Source organism: Pongo pygmaeus, chromosome 15, assembly GCF_028885625.2.
Source record: "Pongo pygmaeus isolate AG05252 chromosome 15, NHGRI_mPonPyg2-v2.0_pri, whole genome shotgun sequence".
Classification (NCBI taxonomy): Eukaryota; Metazoa; Chordata; class Mammalia; order Primates; family Hominidae; genus Pongo; species Pongo pygmaeus.
Window position 1 is genome coordinate 75,735,706 of NC_072388.2, and position 22,394 is coordinate 75,758,099.

Consider the following 22,394-nt stretch of genomic DNA (forward strand, 5'->3'; position numbering starts at 1 on the left):
TTACTTCACTTTTCTGAGCTTTAGTTTCCTCATTTATAAAATGGAAGCCATGATGGAAATTGTGAAAACTAATTAGTTAATGAGTATAAAGTGCTTAAAATAGCACATGGCACACAGTTAAGTGCTTAACAAATGTAAACACTGATTACAATATCATAGGAACATAGATATCACTGTAAATGCAAAGAAAACAAGCTAAAAGACTACCACCAAACTTGGAACGGTCATTATGTGACTCTAAGAGAATAGAATAGGGAATGTGGGTAATAAAACAGGCCTGTGCCTTACTGTATAATGTTTAAGTTCCTCCAAGTATGTACTTACGTATTACTTGTCAATTAAAAATATTAATGATAAAAACTGAAAAAAATTCCAATATGCCAAAGTACTCAAGAATTCTTAACTTCCAGGCTTGGGTACAAGCTATTCAACATAACAAGAAAAAGGAGGAACAGGCCAGAGCAGGTGTACTGAGGTCCCTGCCACAGAAGAAGCACTGATGCTAATGCCTGAATCTCTCTTAGACCATGTTCCCACCCACACCGTGGCCTCTCCCATTTCACCTTCCAGGCTGGCATCCCATGGTACTGGAGCTCTCCATCCCTGATGAAGTTGTAGAGAGGTGAATCAGGGACAGAATTTAGGTCCCCGCACAAGATGATGGGGCAGTGGCTGCCATCTGACAGTCTGGCCACCTTGTCCACTTCCGCCAGGAGAATGGCCATCTGGGCCAGCTTGACATCACCCCGGCGTGGGTTGTAAAGGATATGGGTATTTGCCACACACAGCGGGGCCACCGAGACTTGCCCCAGGCCTTCTGGGATGAGTGGCTGCAGTAGCAACACTAAGCCCACATTATCCCGATTAAGTAGCTCCAAGCCAGGCCGGAAGTACTCCACAGGGCTGGCACAGAGCAGACGGAATCTGGTAGGCTTGTAGCAGACAGCACAGCCATCGGTTTTACACCCAGTCCTCCTCTTGTAGAAACAGGTAAAGCCTGCAAGGAAAATCCCACCAAAGAGATGGGTCAGAGTCCTTAAAGCCTGAATCCCTTCCAACCAGCACAAGCAGTCCCAGCGTATGCCCCTGAGGCATTGTTCCTGCTACTCAATAAAGGAGCCTTTGCCACTTCCTTGGTTCAGCAGGTTCCCCCTTACATTGTAACCAGGTGACTGAGGGGCTGGAAGGGCAAGGAGGGAAGGGTATGAAGCAATGTAACATAATAGAAAAGAGCACAGAATCTAGAGTCAGACAAGCTGGATTCCTAGCTCCACATCTACTAGCTTTGTAGCTTTGTGATTCTGAGGAAGTCACATGCATTTTCAGAACTTCAGTTTCCTCATCTGTAAAATGGGAATAATAACAGTCTCACCACATTGGTTACTTCAAGGATCAAACAGCAATGTATGTCAGAATTGCTTTAAAAGTGCAGAATTCTACTTTCTCAGGCACACATGGAAGGAGCTAGCTCACAGGTGAAACTGAGGGTTTACTAAGACAAAAGGAAAGGACGGGGTCTTCAGGAGAGAGTAGACAAGGCTGTGGAAAGAAAAGCTGGCAAGCATCCCAGGGAGCTGCATTACCCATCATTCGCAGAGAGGGTTCCAGCTGCTCCCAGTAATGATCTTCCTGGACTTCCTGGAGACACAGGATCTGGGAAATTGACAAGAAACCCAATCACTCCAGAGTGCTGGAATGTGACTCCCACCCTCTAGGAGCAGGTCCTGAGGCCAAGTGGGAAGCTGCTGGGTCACATTGAAACTTCCCAGAGTCACCAACAGCAAGAACAGGCCCAGACTTAAGCTGAAGAGATTGGACATGTGCACTGGGTTTTCCTGCTCCTTGAATCCCTCAAGCCTCCCTTCCTGCATAAAGGTGCTGGAAAGTGCACACCTAGGGAGATTCTTCTCAGCATCTGCCAACAACTCACTGACACCAGGCAGGCAAGCTCCAGCCCTAGACAGGACTCCAATCATTTGAACAACTATGGGTTGAACTCATCTTCTAAGAGCACTGGGAAACAGCCCAGGTCCAGCAACAATGCAAGATGGCAAATCCCCCTCTTCACTCACATCGGGGTCCCAGTGCTGGAATTCCTGCATGAGGTTCACGAAGCGATAGCTCCAATTGAGGATGTCCGGATGGCAATGCAGATAGAGCTCTGAGCTCTGCTGCATCAGGTCCTGAGCCAGGATGTTATAAGACATCAGAGTGAACTGGAACTGAGGGCCATCTCCTGCCTTCAGGCCCTGAGCATCTGGCTGGGTGGAGAAATCCTCCCATTCTCGCCACAGAATTTCTGCAAAGGGATTGGGAAAAGCATTCCATGGCAAGTACGAGTAATGTAGAGGTGCCGCCATCTCCACTCCTGACTCAGTAATATTATGCCTGAAGTTCCTTTTTCCATCTTCCCTGACACCCATCCCTCTCTGTGGGGAATTGAGCAGCATTCTATGGACATTCTTCAGATGACATGGTTAGCTCCACAAGGCCAGAGACAATCTTGGCCTGCTCACCACTACATCCCCAGTACCTAGCAGCTAATAGATGCTCCATATATGCAAGCTGACACTCTCTCATTTTTGATAAATCCATGAATCTCTGGAGAATCACTCAGATGAGTGTGCTTAACAGTCACCTGAGGTTAAAGACATTTCTAGAGTAATTGCAGCCCGGGTGTTTTCTGACCCCTAAACCTGGAAGAGTCTGTGGGACTAGAAACTATGGTGTGTCCCCATCTCCCCTATGGCATGTGGCAGCATAGTGGATTTCAAATCTATTGACGCCATTCTTCAAATTTTAATGGACTCTCAATATACAATACAAATAAAACTCAGGTGATTGTGACTGAGACAGAGAGTAGAGGCCCTGAGACCTCTCCATCCCTAACCCCAGAAAGCCCTAGGGTTACCACCAGAGAAATGACATTGTGGAGAATCAGAACTAGAGTATGCTTTCAGTTCTTCCCCTACCTGGCTTTATGACTTTAGTCATGTTCTGTTACCTCTCTGCCTTGTGATTATTTCACCTTTAAAACCATGGGGCTGGATGAGATGATCCGTAAGGACCCTCTAGATCTGACACGCCAAGATTCTTAGAAAAAATAGAAGCAGTGGCAGAGCTCCCTACCATAGAATCTTCTCTTTAGCAATGGCTCTGCCCACACCTGAGACACCCTGCTCCCTTGGCTCACTCAACCAGTTGTCAGACTCACCATGATATGGTATTTCCATTGGGGGAGGCTGCAACTGCCCCAGGCCCTCAAAGGGCCAGATGGGAGCCTCTTCCTGGGGCACAGGCTCAGGTGCTATGCTCCAGGCCAACACCGCCGGGTCCTCTTCCCACTGCTCTGGGGCCACGGCACCCACTGGGAGGACAGCACAGTCTGCATACTGGGGGTCCGACTGCATGGGGATAGCTGCCCACATGGGGCCCTCCACCCCCTCCACCTCCAGCAGTGGCTCCTCTCCTAGCATCTCAGGGAAAGGCTCGTCCAAGTTCTCTGCTGCCCGAAGGTCACTCAGCTGCCTGCTGGACCACTTGTCCTCTGAAGCAGCATTCTCTTCTCCAGGATTATCCATCAGAAGTGCCAGGCTGCTCTGGGCTAGTCCTTTATCTATAAGGGGCCCCTCACTTGCAGTTGAGAGCACCTGGCTCGACCCTTCTTCTCGCCACTGCTGCAGCAGGCCCTCACATTCCTCCTGGTCAGGGCCCCGAGGGGCCATGGCAAAGTCGCCCTCTACCTGGGGGGATGAGCTCTTCGCCAGAAGGACATTTTTTCGACATGTGAAGAAAGCATCTAGGAGGAAAGCCAAAATACCAGGTTATAAGACTGTCATCCAACCCACACTCTTCTCCCAACTAAAACATAAGCCCAATAAAAGCAAGACCCATATCCACCTTGCTCACCATTTTACCATCACTGGGCCTGCCCACCTTAATGCCTGGACATCATCATCATCATCACGGCAAAGTATTCACTATGTGCCAGGCACTGTTCTTTACAAGTGTTGACTAATTTACATGGCAGGGATCTGATAAATATTCAGTGCATGAAAGAACAGCTGTCTCACATAATCTAGAACACAGATGGGCACATATAACCACACTCCTTTTACGTGACTTAGTTAAGACTACTATTAACAAACTCTTTGGTTCTAAGAACCACATTACATTGGAACCAGCAAGTGACTGTTAATCAGAACTGTGGGTTATGATCTAGCACCAAAATTAATAAAACTGACCTTGAGCAATGCCCCTAGTCAGATGGAGTTACTCTTGACTGTAAAATGGGGACAAGAGGCCAGGCGTGGTGGCTCCCAGCACTTTGGGAGGCAGAGGCAGAGGCAGTAGGATCGCTTGAGGCCAGGAGTTAGAGACCAGCCTGGGCAACATAACGAAACTTCATCTCTACAAAAAATTAAAAATTAGCCAAGTACGGTGGCACATGCCCATGGTCCTAACTACTTGGGAGGCTCAAATGAGAGGATTGCTTGAGCCCAGGTCGAGGCTGCAGTGAGCTATGACTGCCCTTCTGCACTCCAGCCTGGGAGACAAAGTGAGACCTCATCTCAAAAAAAAAAATAAATAAATGGAAAAAAAATAAATTTTAAATTTAAAAAAATAGAGACAAGAGAAGTTTGAACTAGATAATCTCTAAGAGCTTTTCCAGCTGTATAAATTCCCTAATCTATGAATGTATTCCAAAAGAAAAAGTCCTAAAGTAGATAGTCTCAAAAATCTATACAATTTACATCTTAGCAAGGGCCCTTAAGCCTTTCTCAAAGCTACTTATTGTAATAAAATCTTCACAAACTTCATTATCTGCTTTCCCATTCCACAACACATCAGAGGCTATAAATTACAAGGTGCCAACAATTGACAGTAAGAGACAGCTGACCTCTGCTACTGCAGCTACAAATGACCACCAACAGGCAAGAAAGAACGTGGGAAAAAACTCTAAAATTAGAGCCCCCAAACTCTGAGCACAGTATTTTGGTTAGAGCAAACAACTCCCACACTCACACACTCAACCATTTATTTACAGCACAGGACGAGTGACATGCACGATGCTGGCCCTCAATCACTAGACTCATTTTATTGGCAATTTTTTTTTAAAGGGAAGAAAACTTAAAAGTGGCTCAAATATTGAAAGACGGTTCAAATATCTTGTTTGGGGTCTATGTATATTTATTCCTTCTAAACAATAGTTTTAACCACGGTGATTTTGCCCTCGGAAGACATTTAGCAACGTTCAGAGACACTGTGGTTGTCACAACTGCAGCACTGCTACTGGCATCTAGTGGTTAGAGGACAGAGACGCTGCTGAACTTCCAACAATTCACAGGACAGACCCACAACAAATGATCCGGTCCAAAACGTCAACAGTGCTGAGATTGAGAAACCCTGCTCTAAACCTATGTATGGGCTGGGTCGTTGGGCTTTCATCTCAAGGACTTCCTAATTATCTGCCACTTGAAACATCCTCTGTGTATACCAGATGGCAGAGGTTCTTTGGTTCGCATGCACGAAGTTACTGGCTTTCAATTTTGGCAGATGTCTTTTGGTGGTGGTGGTGGTGGTGGATTTTCAGCAGCAGAATGCTTTTGTTTTTTAAAAATCTTATCTGGAAACCAAATATGCCAAGTAAATATAAGTGGGACTACTGTAATGTGTAGGTGGGGGGCCCTCCTCTGAGATCCCTAGAACTCTACTGGTCTGGAAACCTCTGGACTAGTATACTATATCACTAAGGCATTAGAAGAGCTCCAGGAATAACAGCAACATAGTTAAAAGAATATGTTTAGTTCTCTGAAAACAATTACTTCTGTGGAGTTTCCCACATTCCTCAGAAATATGGACACACAAGACATTCCTGAATTCACTGAGTGCCTACTATATACCAAGCAATGTGTTAACACCAGAGATACAGCGAACAAAATGGACGTGGCCCTGCCCTCCTGAAGTTTGCATTCTAACGGCAGATACACAGTAAAATTTAAAATATTTCTATATGAAATATATATTATCAATGACACACACATTGCGTATCAATTGTGTAAAGTTCCGCAAAGGAAAACCACAGAATATACAATTGGAGCCCTCATTCCTAAGTACTTCTTGGTCCTGTCCCACAAATTAAAGGCAAAAAGTCTGCGAGTTCCATGGGGTCTCAGAAACTGATGGTCGCATAAAACCCTCTGTAATTTCAAAGCCCAGGAATAGAGAATGCAGACAAATTATGAAACAGTAACGAAATAACCACCCCCTCTTTGAGGTATCGACTGGGCATTGCCCCCACCCCAGCACATCTCCCTCTAAACCGCCGGGAGTGGGGGCAGGAATGCTCCAAAGATGAGATCTAAATGTGTCTCTGATTGAACGTCCGTTTTTCAACCAAAGACACCGGTGAGAGAAGAGCGAGAGCTGCCAGGTGGCAGTGAAAGGTGAGTGTGAAGTTAACCTGGGGAAGATCGGTGCGTCCAGTACTTCGGCCATAAACCTCCCAGAGCCGATCCGCCTCGCCCGCTGAGAATTTGGGCACTCGCCTAGGTCCAGCTACTACCCCTTCTCGACCCCCCGGGGTGCTGACTTGGCCGACCCCACAATCTCTCTGCACCCCCAGGGCCAGGAAAGGGCCCTGCCCGTCCACAGCTCCTCTCCACCTTAACCGCGGCCGGACGCCATCTGACAACAGGCGCAGGAGGGGCCGCCCACGAGGGACGTCGGCCAGGTCCAGGCCTCGTGGGGTCAGGAGGGGCCCGCGGGGCAGGGGCTCAGAACCGCCCCCCTACACCTCGGCACTGCCCGGGACACGGTAGTCGTGAGGCCCGGCCAACCGCACGCCGCCCCAGGCCCGCGGAGCCCCGCAGAGGTGGGCCCCGGCCGGGCTCCTGTCTGTCGGTACGCCTGGCCGGTACCTGAGAGGGCGCGGAAGAGGCGCGTGGCCGGCAGCAGCAGGTAACACAAGCACGACGCGATCATGGCCGGCCGCCCGCGCCCGCCTCCGCTCCTCACTGCAGCCAGCAGAGCCTTTCTCAGCTCGGCCCCGCCCCCGGCCCGGTCCGGCCCACGTGGTGCCGCCGCCGCGCTTCAACAACAACTTTATTGGGAGCGTAGGTCTACGGGTGCGCACGCAGGAAGTGGGAGGAGCCGGTTCCCATGGCAACTAGCCTCCCCTAGCTCCCGGCTGCCACCCAGGCTTCCCGAATTAAAATTGAGCGCCTCACTGGAGGCCCCATAGTGTTATTCAAAGGCCACAGTTTATTCCCACTTCTGCAGCTGACTAGGTGTCCACCTTGTGACCACACTATAGCCTCTCCGCCCCTCAGTTTCCTCACCTGTAAAATGAAGAGCTGGACTTTCTCTAAGGCTCCACTTAACCTTGACTTCTAGCCCTTCTCAACCCAGAAAGGAAGGGAGTTATTCCCCCATTTTCCCCGTTTTCCTGCCTCTACTTCCCTGTCTCAGATTCTAGGTCACAAATTGAGTCCTACCTTGCTTCAGGAAGTGAGATTTTGTCTCCTTCCCTACTTTCTAAATGGGCCTTCTTTTCCCTAATCTAGAAAAACAGGGTTTCCCATTGGTAAGGGAGTCGAGAAAGAGGGAGGACAAAGAGAGGAGAGAGGGAAGGGAGAGAGGAGAGAGAGAGAAGAGGGAAACTTCCACAAGGCCAGGGACCAGTTCTGGCTGGTTGTTTGCTCACCTTGAGGTATCTCTAATACAATCCAAGCACCTACTGTAACCAAGTACCCAGCTTGAAAGTTATATTCTTGTTATATTATTTTATTTCTTTATTTTTGTTCAGTTAACCACTAGGCACCCCCCGACACCCCAGCACCCCTCATACACACTGTTAGCATATCTAATTGTATGTTTGCTTTAAAGTTCCAGAGACTAAATCTTGAAACAATATAGGCATCTGTGGAAATCTCCTCCACCAGGAGATTGCTTCAAGGCTACAGTTAATTTATAACTCAGCCCAGCCCAAGATGATGCCAGCCCATTCACCAGATGGGCAGTAACTCAAGACAAGTCATCAGAACTCGTCATGAAGACCTGCACTGCCTCACCCCTTGCATACCCTCCATGCCAAAACTTCTTAAAGCCTCGCATTTTGCTTGGAAATGTGAAGCAGTTCCATTAAAGCAAAAGCCTGGATCGTTTTTCCGCACTGCTAGCTTTGGTTTATAATAAAGTCAGTCTCCTTCTACCATACCATTGCTCATTGGTTTTGCAAGCGGCCGAATCTGCATTCGCTAGCACTACTAGCCACCACATAAGCCTTTATTGACTGGTTGAACAAAGCATATGTCACTAAATGAAGGCCAGTTCTGCCATCACTTCTGTGCCACCCTGCGACCTCTTTGAGTCTCTCTTCCCCAGTCCCCCTCCCCCAATCTTCTACCCCAAACAGGCTCTGAAGGAGGGACTGGACAATGCACCCAGTTTCAGTACCCAGTGTCTGAGTTGTGCGATTTCCAATTTGTGGCTGGAGCCTTGGTTGTTCAGGGAAGCCTTCTGGGGAGTCACCAGATCCTGGACCAGCTGGGTACATCATAACACTGAAAGGCTAAAAGGAGGAAGCAGGAGAGGGTTAGTATTGTGGCCTTCCCACTACTTACCCTTAGTTCTAGAGGTGGCAATGTCTGCCTGCCTTCAGGCAACAGCACTCATCCCTTTGTTTGAGATGAAACAGAGGCCCAGCAATCTGAAGGTTGGGAAGCTGCTTAGAAATTAGTGCACAAATGGTGGATCTACCAAAGGCGCTCCCGAGGTCAGGCCCCCTCCTTTGATGTGGCTTAAGTAAAACCCTCCTTGTACCCTCCTTCCATTTTGTACCATGAGTTATCCAGAAGTCCAAGTTCCAAATCAGATCCTAATCAAGGGTAATGGTTCCCTTATCTCCACTGGGAAAATGCTTTCAAAATACAAATTTCTAGGCCCTACTCCCAGGGTTCTGATTTAGCAGCCCTGGAATGAGGCCCTTAAACACTTACTTATTCCAATGCACGGTTTGGGAACCTCTGCTAAAGGATCCAGTCTCAACTGGGCTGTTCAATGCACATGTGTGGGCACAATGTGTCAGCCCAACTGATCCATGTTCTTTCAGAGGCTTTTTCTGCGGCCAGTTAAGTGAGGCTTCCCTCTTTTTGTTTCCTGGTCCATAATCAGCCGTGTTGGAAGGTGTAGGGTGATATGAGGATCACAAGCTTTGGAGTTAGACCACCTGACTTGAAATCCTGGCTCTGCTACTTTTTAACCCGTGGAACCTCTCAGGTTGCCTAAGCTCTTGGGGCCTCAGTTTCCTCACTGTGCCTGACCCAGCATAAACTCTCAATGTTTATTATTACATTTTTGGATTTGGGCAGAAAAGCAGCTCCGGACGTGGCTGAGGTAGGATCTTCTTCCACAATTTCTGGCTAAAATAGGGCTCCTGCCCTCCAAATTGTAATGGGTATTACTAAGCAAGCCAATAACTACAGGTTCCAAGGAGACTTGGCCTGAAGGAGTTGAGCCTTAGGCTTCCCCAGTCAGAGGAAAATTACAAGTGCAATCTGCACAGTCTCCAGCCTCATTGTGTCAGAAATATCCCAAGAAGAGACACGATTCCCTCAATTCATTCCAGCTGTGCTAACAATGAAGACAAGTATGAGCACCTGCATCCATCACTACCATGGTTTCCAGGGTGCAGAACCTATCTAATGGAGCAAGTGGGAGGTTTTGCAATACTTTGAGAGACTTAAGATGCTCTCTTAAAGGGACATTTCCAGTCCATAAGAAATTTAAGCCCTTGAGGGCTAAAATTTTACTTATGACAACAAATATATGTGGAATTCCAACAGAGTGGCTGCATTTATTAACTTATTGGTTGAACATGTGCAAATATTGTGGCAGCATAGTGCTTTCTTCAGGATTACAGAGGCTACTGACCAATGCCTGGAACAGTGCTGCTCAAAATAAATATATTGTGAACCACATATGTAATTTAAAATTTTCTAGTAGCCTCATGTAAAAAGTAAAAATAAATCAATTTATAAAGCAAGTGAAATTAATTTAATAATATTTTATTTTACCCCATAGATCCAAAAATTTTGTATTTTAACTTGTAATCAATAGTTCAAGATGAGATATTTTATGTTCTTTTTTTGTACTAAGTCTTCAAAATCCAGTGTGTATTTTACTTGGACATCACATCTGAATTTGGACTAGCCGTATTTCAAGTCCTGAATACTGCAAGGAGTTAATAGCTACCGTACTGAACATGGGCTGTTCTAGAGAGTGCAAACAGCTTCTCAGATAGGATAGGCTGAAAAGATTTGCTCATCTTCAACTCTTATGATAACCTGAGGCCCCTACACTCCTAGTAATCTGCCTTCTCTGAGCCTAGTGTTTTCTTTGGGAATCTCAAGATTTATGGCTAGGTATTCCCAGAATGTGCCAGATTAGTCTGAATTAATGCATTCATTTGCTCACTTATTCACTGATTCATGCATCCATGTGTTCATTAGAGATTTATCAGGCACTCATCAATGTTTACCCCAACCTCACCCTTAACTTTCCTTGACCTCCTTTCCACTCCCCGATTCCTTGAAACTTCAGCCCTGGACTCACAGTCTTCTTCCCTACCTCTAGTCCTCCTGTCACCAGTGTGGATGAGCCATTCTAAGCCCTGGACACTCATTGCCATGACCTCCTCAATGACCTCCATTTCCATGTACTTCAGACACTCCCTTCCCTGGCTTCACCTTGGATATGTCATTACTGGGCACTTTTCCCCTCTGAAATCATAAATTCACACACCCACTCTAATGGCTTTCTCATGGCTTTCTGCCTCTCCCACTTCTACTTCATCTTTTCTTTTAACTCCATCAAACCCTTGATTTCTCTATTCTGTCCTTCTCAAGCTTTCCCTCAGTCATCATTTCTTTCTCTTTCCAACATGGAATTCCCATGACCCCTCTTTTAAATCACTCTTCCCAATATCATCAACTCTCCTGCCCACTGTTCTTGGATTATATCTGCGTAGGTCAGTAAAACTATTCTTGGCTCTTACATCTGGGCTGCTGAGCAACAATGAATAAAATTACCAACCCCAAAGATTGAGGCCATTAGTGTGCTAGTCTCCAACCTCTCTTCTGCCCGCAACCTTCCCCAGCAATTCTATGCTCTTTAATTAGCTTTCTCTCCCATTCTCACAACGATCATTCTTCTCAAACTTTCTGCCCTATTGCCTCCCTTCTTGCTCTCAGGAGATTATCTCCCCATCAACTTTAGAGAAAAAAATAGAGCCACCAAGTGTAAATTCTCTACTCCCTGTTGCCACAACAATGCATTGACCAGCATCTCTAACCAACTTTTCCTCTTCTCCCAACACAGCAGTTGGCACTTCCACCATGCTCCGGACCCCCTCCCGCCCGCCTCATCTGAGATGATGCTCCTTCTACTACCCCTTTCCTTTCCTTCACTGACCCCTTCTCATCAACATTTAAGCATGCTCAAATCACTCCTGTCAAGAAGCCCTCCTTCAGTGACAGGTCCCCTCCAGCTAGCCCCTGCGTTCCCACCTCTCACAGCCAATCTTCTTGCAAGAGTTGTCTGCAGCTGCTGTCTACAATTCCTCACTCTTATTCATGCTCATTCCACTGAGATATAGCTTCCATCACCATTATGACACCAAAACTCCCTCCTCACTGTTCCTGATGCTTTCCTTGTTGAGGATAGTAGGGTCCTGCAGAAAGAACATGCCCTAGGCATTATTATTTGTTGAATATTCTGTAATTTTGCATAACTTCCCCCTTCTTGTAAGATTCTCTTCCCTTGGTTTCTGTGACATTCTTGTTTTCCGCTTGTCTTGGTGGATGTCCTATCCTTGTGTCCTTCACTTCTGTTCCTCTCACCACCATCCTTTCCCTGATGATGTTCCTAGGATTTCTCCTTTGGCCTCTCCCCTCGTCTTACTCCACTGTCCCTTCTTGGGAAAGTCTCACCACTCCAATGGCTTCAAATACCATCCATATGCTGACAACTCACACATCTACATTTTTAACCCAAATCCTTTTCCTGGGCCACAGACCCATAAATCTTTTTGCCTGTGGATCTCTCCCAGTGGGCACCCCAGCGGCAACTCAAAGACTCAACCCAGCCAAAGCTGTACTCATCACCTCCCCGCCACCATCCTCCAAAAGACCCCTGCCCCAGCTCCTTTGTTCTCTCCTTTAGGAGTGGCACAACCATGTACTGAGCTATCCTGGCCCCTGCTTTTTTCTTCTCCGCTTTCTCTTATATATCTGATTGATTCCCAAATCCATGTGGTTTGGCCTTCTTTGTATTTATTCAATGGCTCCACTTCCTCCAGCCACTCCTGACTAGTGTTGATTCTCCCCTACCTCGATCCATTTTCCACACTGCAGCCAGAGCAATCTTTCCACTCTGTGAATCATATCAGGTCACTGCTGCCTAAGACCTTTTACTGCAAACTCCCACTGTCCTCAAAATGTAAGCCAAGCTCCTTGGATTAACTGTACAGTCAATGCACCTCCCACCCCTAACTGCTTTCAGACCCACCTCTCAGTACCATGATGGCTTACCTCACAAACCAGTAGTTCAAAAGCACAACAGTTTAATCAGAGGGTACAGCACATGCTGGTTATGTGGTTTCTGAAATACTAGCCCCACAACAAAATTGAAAAGATACAAATTCAGCTGATTTTCAACAATGGTCAAAAGACAATTAAATGGCAAAAGAATAGTCTTTTCAATAAATGGCGATGGAAAAATTGAACGTCCACATGTGAAACAAATGAATCTCAACCTATAACTTCACACCTTATACAAAAACTAGCTCAAAATGGGTCACAGGAAAAGTTCTGGAAATAGATGGTGGTGACGGTTGCACAACATTGTGCATATACTTAAACTCACTGAATTGTACACTTTAAAATGTTAAATTTAATGGTTAAAATGGCAAATTTTATCATGCATATTTCATGACAATAAAAAAAATTAAATGGATCATAAACCTAAATGCAAAAGCCAAAACTATAAAACTTCTAGAACAAAACAGGAGAAAATCCGCATGACCTTGGGGTAGGCAAATAAATTTTAGATATGACACCAAAAATGTGATCCATAATAGGAAAAAAAAGATAATATCTGTAAAATTTTGACAAAATTTGGCTTTATTAAAATTAAAACTTTTACTCTGTGAAAGACATGTTAAGCGAATGAGAAGACAAGCCACAGACTGAGAGAACATATTTGCAAATCACATTTCTGACAAAAGACTTATTTCCAGAATATATCAAGAATTTGCCAAACTCAGCAATAAAAAAATAAACAACCCAACTTAAAATGAGCAAAAGGGCCAGGCGTGGTAGCTCACACCTGTAATCCCAGCACTTTAGGAGGCTGAGGCAGGCAGATCACCTGAGGTTGGGAGTTCGAGACCAGCCTGACCAACATGGAGAAACCCCATCTCTACTAAAAATACAAAATTAGCCAGGCATGGTGGTGCATGCCTGTAATCCCAGTTACTTGGGAGGCTGAGGCAGGAGAATCGCTTGAACCCAGGAGGTGGAGGTTGCGGTGAGCCAAGATCGCACCATTGCACTCTAGCCTGGGCAACAAGAGCGAAATTCCATCTCAAAAAAAATAGTAAATAAAATGAAATGAGCAAAAGATCTGAACAAAGAACAAAGGAAATATATAAATGGCAAATAAGCATACGAAAGGATGCTCAACATCATTAACCATTCGGGAAATGCAAATTAAAACCACCATGAAATACCACTACACACTTACTAGAATGGAAGAACAAAACCAAAAACTGGAAATGGTAAATATTGGCAAGGATGTGGAGCAACTAGTGCTGTCATACATTCCTGGTGGGAATTCAAAATGGGCATACACGTTTGGGCGCGGTGGTTCACTCCTGTAATCCCAGCACTTTGAGAGGCTGAGGTGGGCGGATCACCTGAGGTCAGGAGTTCAAGACCAGCCTGGCCAACATGGTGAAACCCTGTCTCTACTAAAAATACAAAAATTAGCCAGGCGTGGTGGCACACGCCTGTAATCCCAGCTACTCAGGAGGCTGAGGCAGGAGAATCGCCTGAATCCGGGAGGCAGAGGTTGCAGTGAACCAAGATCGCACTACTGCACTCCAGCCTGGGTGACAGAGCGAGACTCTGTCTCAAAAAAAAAAATTCTTTTTTAATTATTGTCCTTAAACATTTTTATTTTTTCCAGAATTGATTATTATGCAAAAAATATTGCTGTCCACCATTCTAAAGAAAATATCTGATGATGTCACTCTCCTGTTCAAAAATCTTCATTGTCTCCCTATTGCCTTTTAATTGCATTCGGATCTCTCCCTGAAGCTGCCCTGGCCCTGGTGGCCTCCCCTTCTGCTACTTGTCTTCACAGCCTGCACTCCTACGTGGGGATCTGCTGCCTTCCTTCATCCTGACCTCCTGGAAATGCTTTTTCCCTGGACTCTACTTGTCCAGAGCCCACGCAATTTCCCCAATGTGAAGAAACCTCACCCTCCCCTGAACTCCCAGCACATTTCCCCAAAGACCCTTCTCAGTTTCCCTGCTGCTGTGGGATCCAGGCTGGTGGTGCCTCTATCCAGTGGCTTAGTTGGAGCACCTACCTCTAGATTTTCTCACTCACCCTTCAGTACCTGAGACCAGATGGTGCCGTCTGAGTAGAGCACCCAGAGCCCTAGACCAGGACACACATGCTCTCCGATCCCTCTTTCTCCCTCTTAATGCTTCCCTATCCTCTGCAATAGTGTTGGCCAGCCAGATGCCCTGAGGATCACCAGGACTCATGTCTACCTGATCATCCTAGGAGCTGATCACTCTCTCTGGCCTGTTTGGTATTTCTTTAGAAGGACCACATGAGATTGGGCCACCAGAATGGTGCTGCCATGCCGATTTAGGGTGACTCAAATTGTTTATACGAGCAAGAACTCTGCCAAAAATATTTGCCCAGGACCCTCACCCTAGGGTGGCCCTGTCAATTTCTATCATGCATTGCACATGCCTTAAAAGGGTCCTGTCTTAATCATGTCTGCATCCCTTCCCCACAGTGGTGCCTATTTTAGCGCCCGTACGTAATAGAGACTCAATAAGTATTTCTCAGCATGAATGCTTGAAGGAATAAGTAACACCTCAGGTATACATATTTCTTTTGATCCATGGTTCTAATCATGTTTTCCTTGCACACATTTCTAGATCTTCCTCATTCTGAGTAGCAAAAAAAAAAAAAAAAAACGAATTTTGACATCCTCAAACCCTCCAGTCACTGACCTGACCGTTGATGTCCTGAAAACTTATCAAGAAAGAACAAATGTGCCTCCAGATTCTCCCAAAACCAAACTGCAACTGGACTTCAACTCCAACACATGTGAGAATGGCCAAGTGTGGGAACGCTGGTTGAATGGTCTCAAGGTAGGCAGCCCCGTAGTTTGGATTAAACAATGCTTTGGCTGCAACAAACTGTAGTGATAGGACATATGTTCATTGTGCTTTGCTTTTGATCTTCAGCTCCAAGGTTAAGATGCTCTCCCACGGGGAAAAGAAAAAGGAAGAAGAGCTGGGCAGAAGAAAACTGACTTCACCCATCACTGAAATACTTCATACCTGAAGCACAGCTCTCTTGCGAGAAGAACATGATGGCAGCTCTTCACAGTCACCTAATTAAGGGGCTTGGGTTGGATCCTGACTCAGAGGGAAATACAACACCACTGAGAGGCCCCCCCCTCCCTCCCACAGCACCTGAGCACTCACAGCCAAGCCTGGGCTTGGCCCCAGTAGACATATGAGAACAGGTACCTGCCAGAACCACCCAGAGGGCGGGAAGCCTGCTGTTGCCAGGTCCACCATGTGAATCACAATGACTGCATGAGGTCACGGAATGTTGAAGATGAAATGAAAGTGGCTCCTGAGTCACAAAGTCACAGGCAGATGGGGATCCTTTGGACAGGGCTCCCAGCAATAGAGCAGTCCCACTCTCCCGGATGAGCTGGAGAAGTAGCTATCTCTCCCAGACAGAGTTGGGGTCAAATTCATGCACATCCAATTCCCATCAAAGCCCACTCTTCCCAGGGCTTGCTGGGAGGGAAGGATAACTGCAGGCTCCCCTGGGATGTCCCCACATGAGGGAAGTTCACAGAGTTTGAGACAGAGGTGAATGGACAGGTGTGCTTCTTAGGGAAGCAGTCGAGAGGCGGCAAGAAGTTGGCAGCTGCCCTCAAGAGGGTCCTGGCACCATGGACAATGACAAGCCTCTTCAGCCTGAGACAGAAGGTGAAAGGGCATCCCATCTCTCACCACTCAGGCCCGTCCCTGCTGCCTCAGTACGACACCTAGTGATCACAGGACCCTGAAGCCCACTTCTTTCCTCACCTGGGACCCTCTAGAAGTAGGATGATTTGTTATACTGACTTGGGTTCAGGGCTTGGCAAACAGGAAGAATTGGCTGCAGTGCTATGCCACAACTACCTCATACTGGCTCTAGCCAGCTTTAATTTTTATTGTGTGGCCTGGTTGATACCATATTTGTAGTTTGAAATCAGCCACATTGGGAATATTTACACCACGTGAATTGGCTAACGCTATAAATCAGGATGTTTTTGGTGTTGTTTGTTTTTTTTTTTTTTTCCTGGAGAATCAATTGTTAAATATTTACCAGCATTCTACTGGTTGAATGGAATTCTAAATTGTTTGACAAGGAAATTAACACTCAGAAATTCATCACTTTTCTAAGGGCACTCAGCAGTCTGACAGCCAAGCTGCTGTCTGTCTTCCAACTACCAAGTCACTGCTACCTGCACTGTGTATCCCAGACAGTCTGGGAGATAAATGTTGGAACCTGGGTCTATGGACAAGGATTAAGAAAGACCTGCATGGACTCATTAGGAACCCCACCATCCTAGAATCTGGGTGGTCAAAACTTGGGACCCCTGCCACAAATGCTCAGCCCACCCAATGAGTAGGTTGGCTAAATTCTGACAGGTCATTCAGAGGCATGGCATGGCTTCTTGAAACTACTGAGTCCTGCCAATGCCTTAGGATTGAGCTCTGGATTTTATGTGTGGCTTCCAGAAGCCCAGGGCTTTCAGGAGCCTATGGCTGATCCCAGGTCAATGGCCCAGAGGTGGTAAAACCACATCTAGCAAGTGCAGAGGACTGGTGTGAGGGGAGCTCTATTCCCAGCAATGAATATGATTAATTCATTACTATGAATTAATCATAGTAATTCATTTCGACCCAAGGGAGATTTTCAAGCCCCTCCTTCTTCCTAATCACAAATCAATGTTAGATTGGAAGGAAGAGAAGCTAAGTCAAATTCTTAGGAATCAAATTCTCTCTCTTGCTCTCTGGAACTGCTCCTGGTCCATTTTATTTTCTATTTGACCTAAGTTGCCACCTCCCCTGCCCTGCCCTGCCCCTTATACTCCCTGGCACCATTTGCGCCTGACAATAAGGAAGCCTGTGTATCGGGACCCACCCTTTCACCTGAAAGAGTAACAGCACACCCCAAAACCCACCCAAACACATAAGAAGTGGAAAGTGTGAGCAAGGAGCCGATCTCCAAGGCAGGCCTCAGACAGGGAAGGGGGCAGGAGCAGCCGGTCTCCAGGGAGCAGAAGGGAGTTGGTTTCACAAGCTCCCGTGGACCCTGCAGCTGGAGCCAGGGCTATTGGGGAAGGGAGGTTTGTAGAGTGGACTTGCCCTGGCAGGGCTTGGCACCTTGAGGACCTGGGACTCAGAGGAAGGGAGCAGAGATGGAGGGGCGGCAGCGGCAGGCTTTATTGGAGAGGCCGGCAGGTTTTATTCCTGGCATCAAGGAGATGAGTTTTTTTCTTCCAGATGAGATTGAAATTGAGCCAGTACAACAGAGCAGCGATAAAATGCTCTACTGTGAGGCCGAACCCCCGCCGACTGTCGAAAAAGTGAAACCAGCCCGGGAGAATTCGGAAACAGACCTGGAGATTGAAGGTGAGCATGGGCATTTGGGGGCAGTCAGGGCAGCTTCTCCTCAGAAGGTGGAGAAATCTGGTTTCCAGGAGCTGTCATCTCACTCCTTTCCAGAGTGTGCCCTGCGGACGGCCTGTGGAGGAAATGTGGCAGAAAGGCCTGCTCGATTTTGCCTGGAGTCCTTCTCCGGGCTGGCAGGGAAGAGCAGCTGCAGCTTCCCACGCTTGTCACCTGCCTCAGGAGCAGTGCCCTCACGTTGGCTTGTTAAAAGCGGAATCAATACACAAACAAGGTTTTCTGATCTTCTAAATGTTTCCACGTGGGGCATCCTATGCAATCTTTGCAATAGTCCTAGGAGGTAGGCATCTTTGCCCGTTTTCAACAGAAGAGGAACTGGGCCTTAAAGAGATTATAGGCATTGCCCAGGGACAGCGGGAGTTTGCCCAGCACATTGGCTGATCCCGTGTTTGACTCACTCTGATGGTCCTGCCTTCTGTATTCCATATTCCAGGCCCCTGGAGTGTTTCTGTGGCCTATCTTGCATCCCAGTGACTTTCCCACACTTACCTTAGAGCTCTGGTTTCCCCTACTTTTCTTGATAAATCTAAGCATGCCTGGGTATCGGGACCGGCTGAGCTGAAACAAAGACTCTGTTAATGCAAATAACACCTCCACCCTCTCTCTCCTCCCAGTTTCCCCAAGAAGGGAAGCATCGAAAGAGAACACTTGTGAAGCAAGGGGAGAATTACACTGGTTCCATCTGACAGGGCCAGCCTCAAACTTCCCAGGCCAAGGCTGGCCCAGTTTCCCTTCCTCCCCTGTGGCCTTGCAGCTGGCTAGTGTCAGTGATTCACAGGCAGCAGAGATGGAGGAAGGCCAGTTCTGCCAAATTGAACTGTGAAGTTCATCTGCATAGAGTCAGTTTATAAACCTCCCCACCATGGTCAACATACAACATACATCTTCACATTTCTACGCAGACCTCCTCCCCACTGACCCCCAGGCAGCTTGTTGCTCTTTCTGTGGCTTCTTGTCAACTTCAAGTCTGTTGCTAATGTTGCTTCCAACACCCAACTTCATTCACGTGGTTGGAGAAGGTAGCAAAGGACAACACTGGATGTTTGGCCAAAGGGTCCTGTTTCTATCTCATTCCCCCATCTCTTCCCCTGACCGCAGCAAGTGCTAACACTGTCGCAAGCTACCCATAAAATATAACAATAGGGAACACAGCTAGAAAGGGTCAGCATCAAAACCAGCAGAATTAGTCCCAGGGACAAAACCTGGGGGTTACCTTCCCTGCTTTTGCCAACAGGAACCTCTAATGGCTGAATGTGGCACCAAAAACTCTGTCCTGAATGGTAACTCGGGGCTCAGCAGCCCTGGCTCCTGGCGCCCCTGCTGTGGGTGCTGAGACACTGGGAATGGGCAGGGACGGCATGGGAAATGGGCCACCTGGGAGCAGTGCTGGCTGTGAGTCTAGAGAAGAGGGGGAGACGAGCCTGGTTTGCTCACTTGCCATGAGCTGTTTTTCTCCACAACAGTGGTTCTCACCTGGAAGCAATTTTGCACCAAGGGGACATTGGGCAAACTAGGGGTGGGGGGTTGCTACTGGCAGCTTGTGGGTCCACGCCAGGGATCCTACTAAACACCCTACTATGTATAGGACAGCCCTCAGAACAGAATTATCCAGCCCAAAATACCTGCAGTGCTGAGGCTGAGAAGCGCTGCTGTACAAGCCTCCCAAAGAGAAGTCTAATTTGTAGTTGTGCTTGCAAAATCAGCTTCCCTGTGAAGCACTTGTCCTTTCACCAACAAAGCTCCCATTGTCAGCCTTAGATTGTTTGGAGGGGGACGGGGTTGGCCAAAGGCCCTGGGATCTGAAGGAAAAACAGATGCAGACATAGACGCCAGCTGGCCTCAGGAAGCCCTGCCATAGGCTGGACTTGCCTAATGAGGACACAGCTGTGGGGCACCCAGAATCCAGGGAGGCCCGATGCCCAGTGACCATGGGCCAGGCTGGCCTAAAGCCGAAGAAATAAAGGCCCCCAGCGGTTAGAATGGAAAGGTGCAGTCCCTACTTCTGTTAGCTGGTTTTAGCACTGACCAACTGTGTGTTATTTGAGGTTAGGTTTGTCGTCAATAAAGCAAGGATGACAGTCCTTTTTATAAGGAAAATGACATGCAAGCTTTTGAAAGAAAAAAGACCATTCACATGCAAGCATGCTTGTTTCTCGCTGATGTGGAGGTCTTTCCATATTCACTGGTTTGCCATTTTGAGAAGTCCACTGTGTCCTAGTTGGGCTTTTTAAACATTGGTGCCTCTCTAAGTCTTTGGTAAAGTTTTTTCGTGACTCACAACCTTGTGATAGTGGCGATGAAACTAAAAGTGAAATGGAGACTCCATCAACCATCAAAAGTCATCCGCATTTGGCCTTTCAGAATTGTCCAAAGGTGGGCAAGAGGGCTTGGGCCTTCTATGTCCTTGATGACCAGTCACTGGATGTGGCCAACCTGGGTAGGTGGGGTGAAGCACACTGCTCACTTCTAGGGAAGCTTCTGGCCTAAAACCATGGGCCTCATCTCCTACCCAAAGGGAAACATTCATCTGGGACTTTCTGGAGTTAGAGTCTCCCTCTCCCACCGTGGACTGACTTCCCAGACAGGAGCAGGCTTCTTAGCACATATCCACCGGGAGAGATCCTCTGGCAGAGGACAGTCTAGACGTGAGTGAATGTCACTGGGGCCAGAGGGGAGAGAAGGCAAAGGTGGAAGAGAAATCCTACTTCAGCCCATCCTTCTCTGCAGATGATGAGAAATTTTTCACCACTGGACAAAAGGAGCTGTACCTGGAGGCCTGCAAGCTGGTGGGTGTAGTGCCTGTTTCCTACTTCATTCGGAACATGGAGGAGTCCTACGTGAACCTCAACCACCACGGCCTGGGCCCCAGAGGTACCAAGGCTATTGCTATAGCCCTGGTGGTGAGCATGCTAGTGGGAGCTCATGAAACCTGGAGGAGGTGGAGGGTTGGCAGAGTGGTAGGCCCAAGATTCAGAGGGCCCCTCCTATAGAGCCTAAACCCACACTTTATGCCCTTATGCCACACTGCCCTGGGCTCTGCTTGGCTGCCAGATGATTTATTTAGCTCCTGGTAGGAGGCTGCTAGCAACCTGGGCCTTAGAAGTCTATGCTCCTTGCAGAGACTTTGGGGAGAGAAAAATAGAAGTCTATATACTCTTTACTGTTCAGGAAGCAAAGGCACCAGCCCCTGGGCCCAGGAAAAGTGACCACGCCCAATTATCAATGCAAGAGCACCAACAAAATGCCAGCCTGGGTCTCCATTCCAAAGCTCACCTTTGCTATAAATGGGTTTACTACTGACCCACTCCATTCAATGTCTGCCTTGTGCAACATTATAATTCATAAAGACCAAGGTGTAGAGTAGATCAAGTTTTCCCACAGAAGTAGTGTTCTCTCTCAGCTTGGTATGACCAGACAAGGACTTGACCTTGACTTCATCATGACTTTATATAATGTGTAATAACTGATTTACACACAAAACTGACTCCCATCACAGAAAAACAGAAAACCTAACAACTGCCTGTCAGCACAACACTGTTTGTCCACTTAGAAAAGTAAACAGAAAATTCCATTATAAAAAAGCTCAGTAAGGTAGAGAGGTAGATGTGTCTTTAGAGGTGACATTTAAAATTGGTAATAGTTAAATTATCCATGGAAAGAATGAACAGAGAAAAATAAAGAGGACTTACAGGACCACCAGGTTTATATGCTCACTGTGCAGTAAGGACCAATACACTGAAACAGCAGAGTTTGCAGCAAAGAAAGAGTTTAATGATCACAGGGTGGCCAAGCAAGGAAATGAAAGGAACCCTTCCATCCATTTCCCTAAGGAGTTCTGGTCTAGAGTTGTTTGTTTGAGACAGGTTTTCTCTGCTGCCCAGTCTGGAATACAGTAGCATGATCATGGCTCACTGCAGCTTTGACCTCCTGAGCTTAAGTGATCCTCCTGCCTCAGCCTCTTGATTATTTAGGACCACAGGTGTTCACTACTGCATCCGGCTAATTTTTGCATTTTTAGTAGAGAAGGAATCTTGCTATGTTGCCCAGGCTGGTCTCAAACTCCTGGGCTCAGGTGATCCACCCACCTCAGCATCCTAAACTGCTGGGATTACAGGCATGAGCCACTGGACCTGGCCTGGCCAACAGTTTTTAAGGGGATCTTGGAGGACAAGGGGCTGAAAAATTAGGGTCATTGATTGGTCGGGACAAGGGGGATGAAATCATCAGGAGGTAGCAGCTGCATGCTTTGGTGAGTCAGCTCCTCTTGGGGTCCTTCAGATCAGCTGATGTCAGTAGTAGTTTCACCAGCATCTCAGATGGAAAACTTAA

The 22,394-nt window shown here is 47.1% G+C and overlaps 2 protein-coding genes across 21 annotated transcripts in view; one reads left to right on the forward strand and one right to left on the reverse strand.

Moving 5' to 3' along the window:
• ANGEL1 (angel homolog 1) overlaps positions 1–19,735 on the reverse strand; it is a 38,370-nt gene extending 18,635 nt beyond the window's left edge. The window contains exons 1-7 of one of the 7 annotated variants that reach the window (XM_054448068.2): positions 19,688–19,735; positions 18,555–18,623; positions 8,458–8,572; positions 3,215–3,799; positions 2,073–2,299; positions 1,584–1,653; positions 564–997 (exon numbers count right to left, since the gene is read on the reverse strand). In XM_054448068.2, the coding sequence (XP_054304043.2) occupies positions 564–997; positions 1,584–1,653; positions 2,073–2,299; positions 3,215–3,799; positions 8,458–8,572; positions 18,555–18,599 (1,476 nt within the window). In that variant the 5' untranslated portion in view covers positions 18,600–18,623; positions 19,688–19,735. Of the gene's footprint in view, positions 1–563; positions 998–1,583; positions 1,654–2,072; positions 2,300–3,214; positions 3,800–6,463; positions 6,886–6,920; positions 7,115–8,457; positions 8,573–15,314; positions 15,504–15,647; positions 15,811–15,839; positions 15,901–17,995; positions 18,025–18,554; positions 18,624–19,687 lie in introns of those variants that run through there. The other 6 variants (XM_054448069.2, XM_063651926.1, XM_054448067.2 and 3 more) reach the window with 6 other exon arrangements.
• Positions 15,920–22,394, forward strand: part of LRRC74A (leucine rich repeat containing 74A) — a 43,856-nt gene continuing 37,381 nt past the window's right edge. For 4 of the 14 annotated variants that reach the window (XM_054448078.2, XM_054448081.2, XM_054448086.2 and 1 more), the window contains exons 1-3: positions 15,962–16,313; positions 17,880–18,008; positions 20,793–20,851. In XM_054448078.2, coding sequence (XP_054304053.1) covers positions 16,277–16,313; positions 17,880–18,008; positions 20,793–20,851 — 225 coding nt within the window. In that variant the 5' untranslated portion in view covers positions 15,962–16,276. Of the gene's footprint in view, positions 16,314–17,829; positions 17,838–17,879; positions 18,009–20,792; positions 20,966–22,394 lie in introns of all 14 variants that reach the window. The other 10 variants (XM_054448073.2, XM_054448082.2, XM_054448080.2 and 7 more) reach the window with 6 other exon arrangements.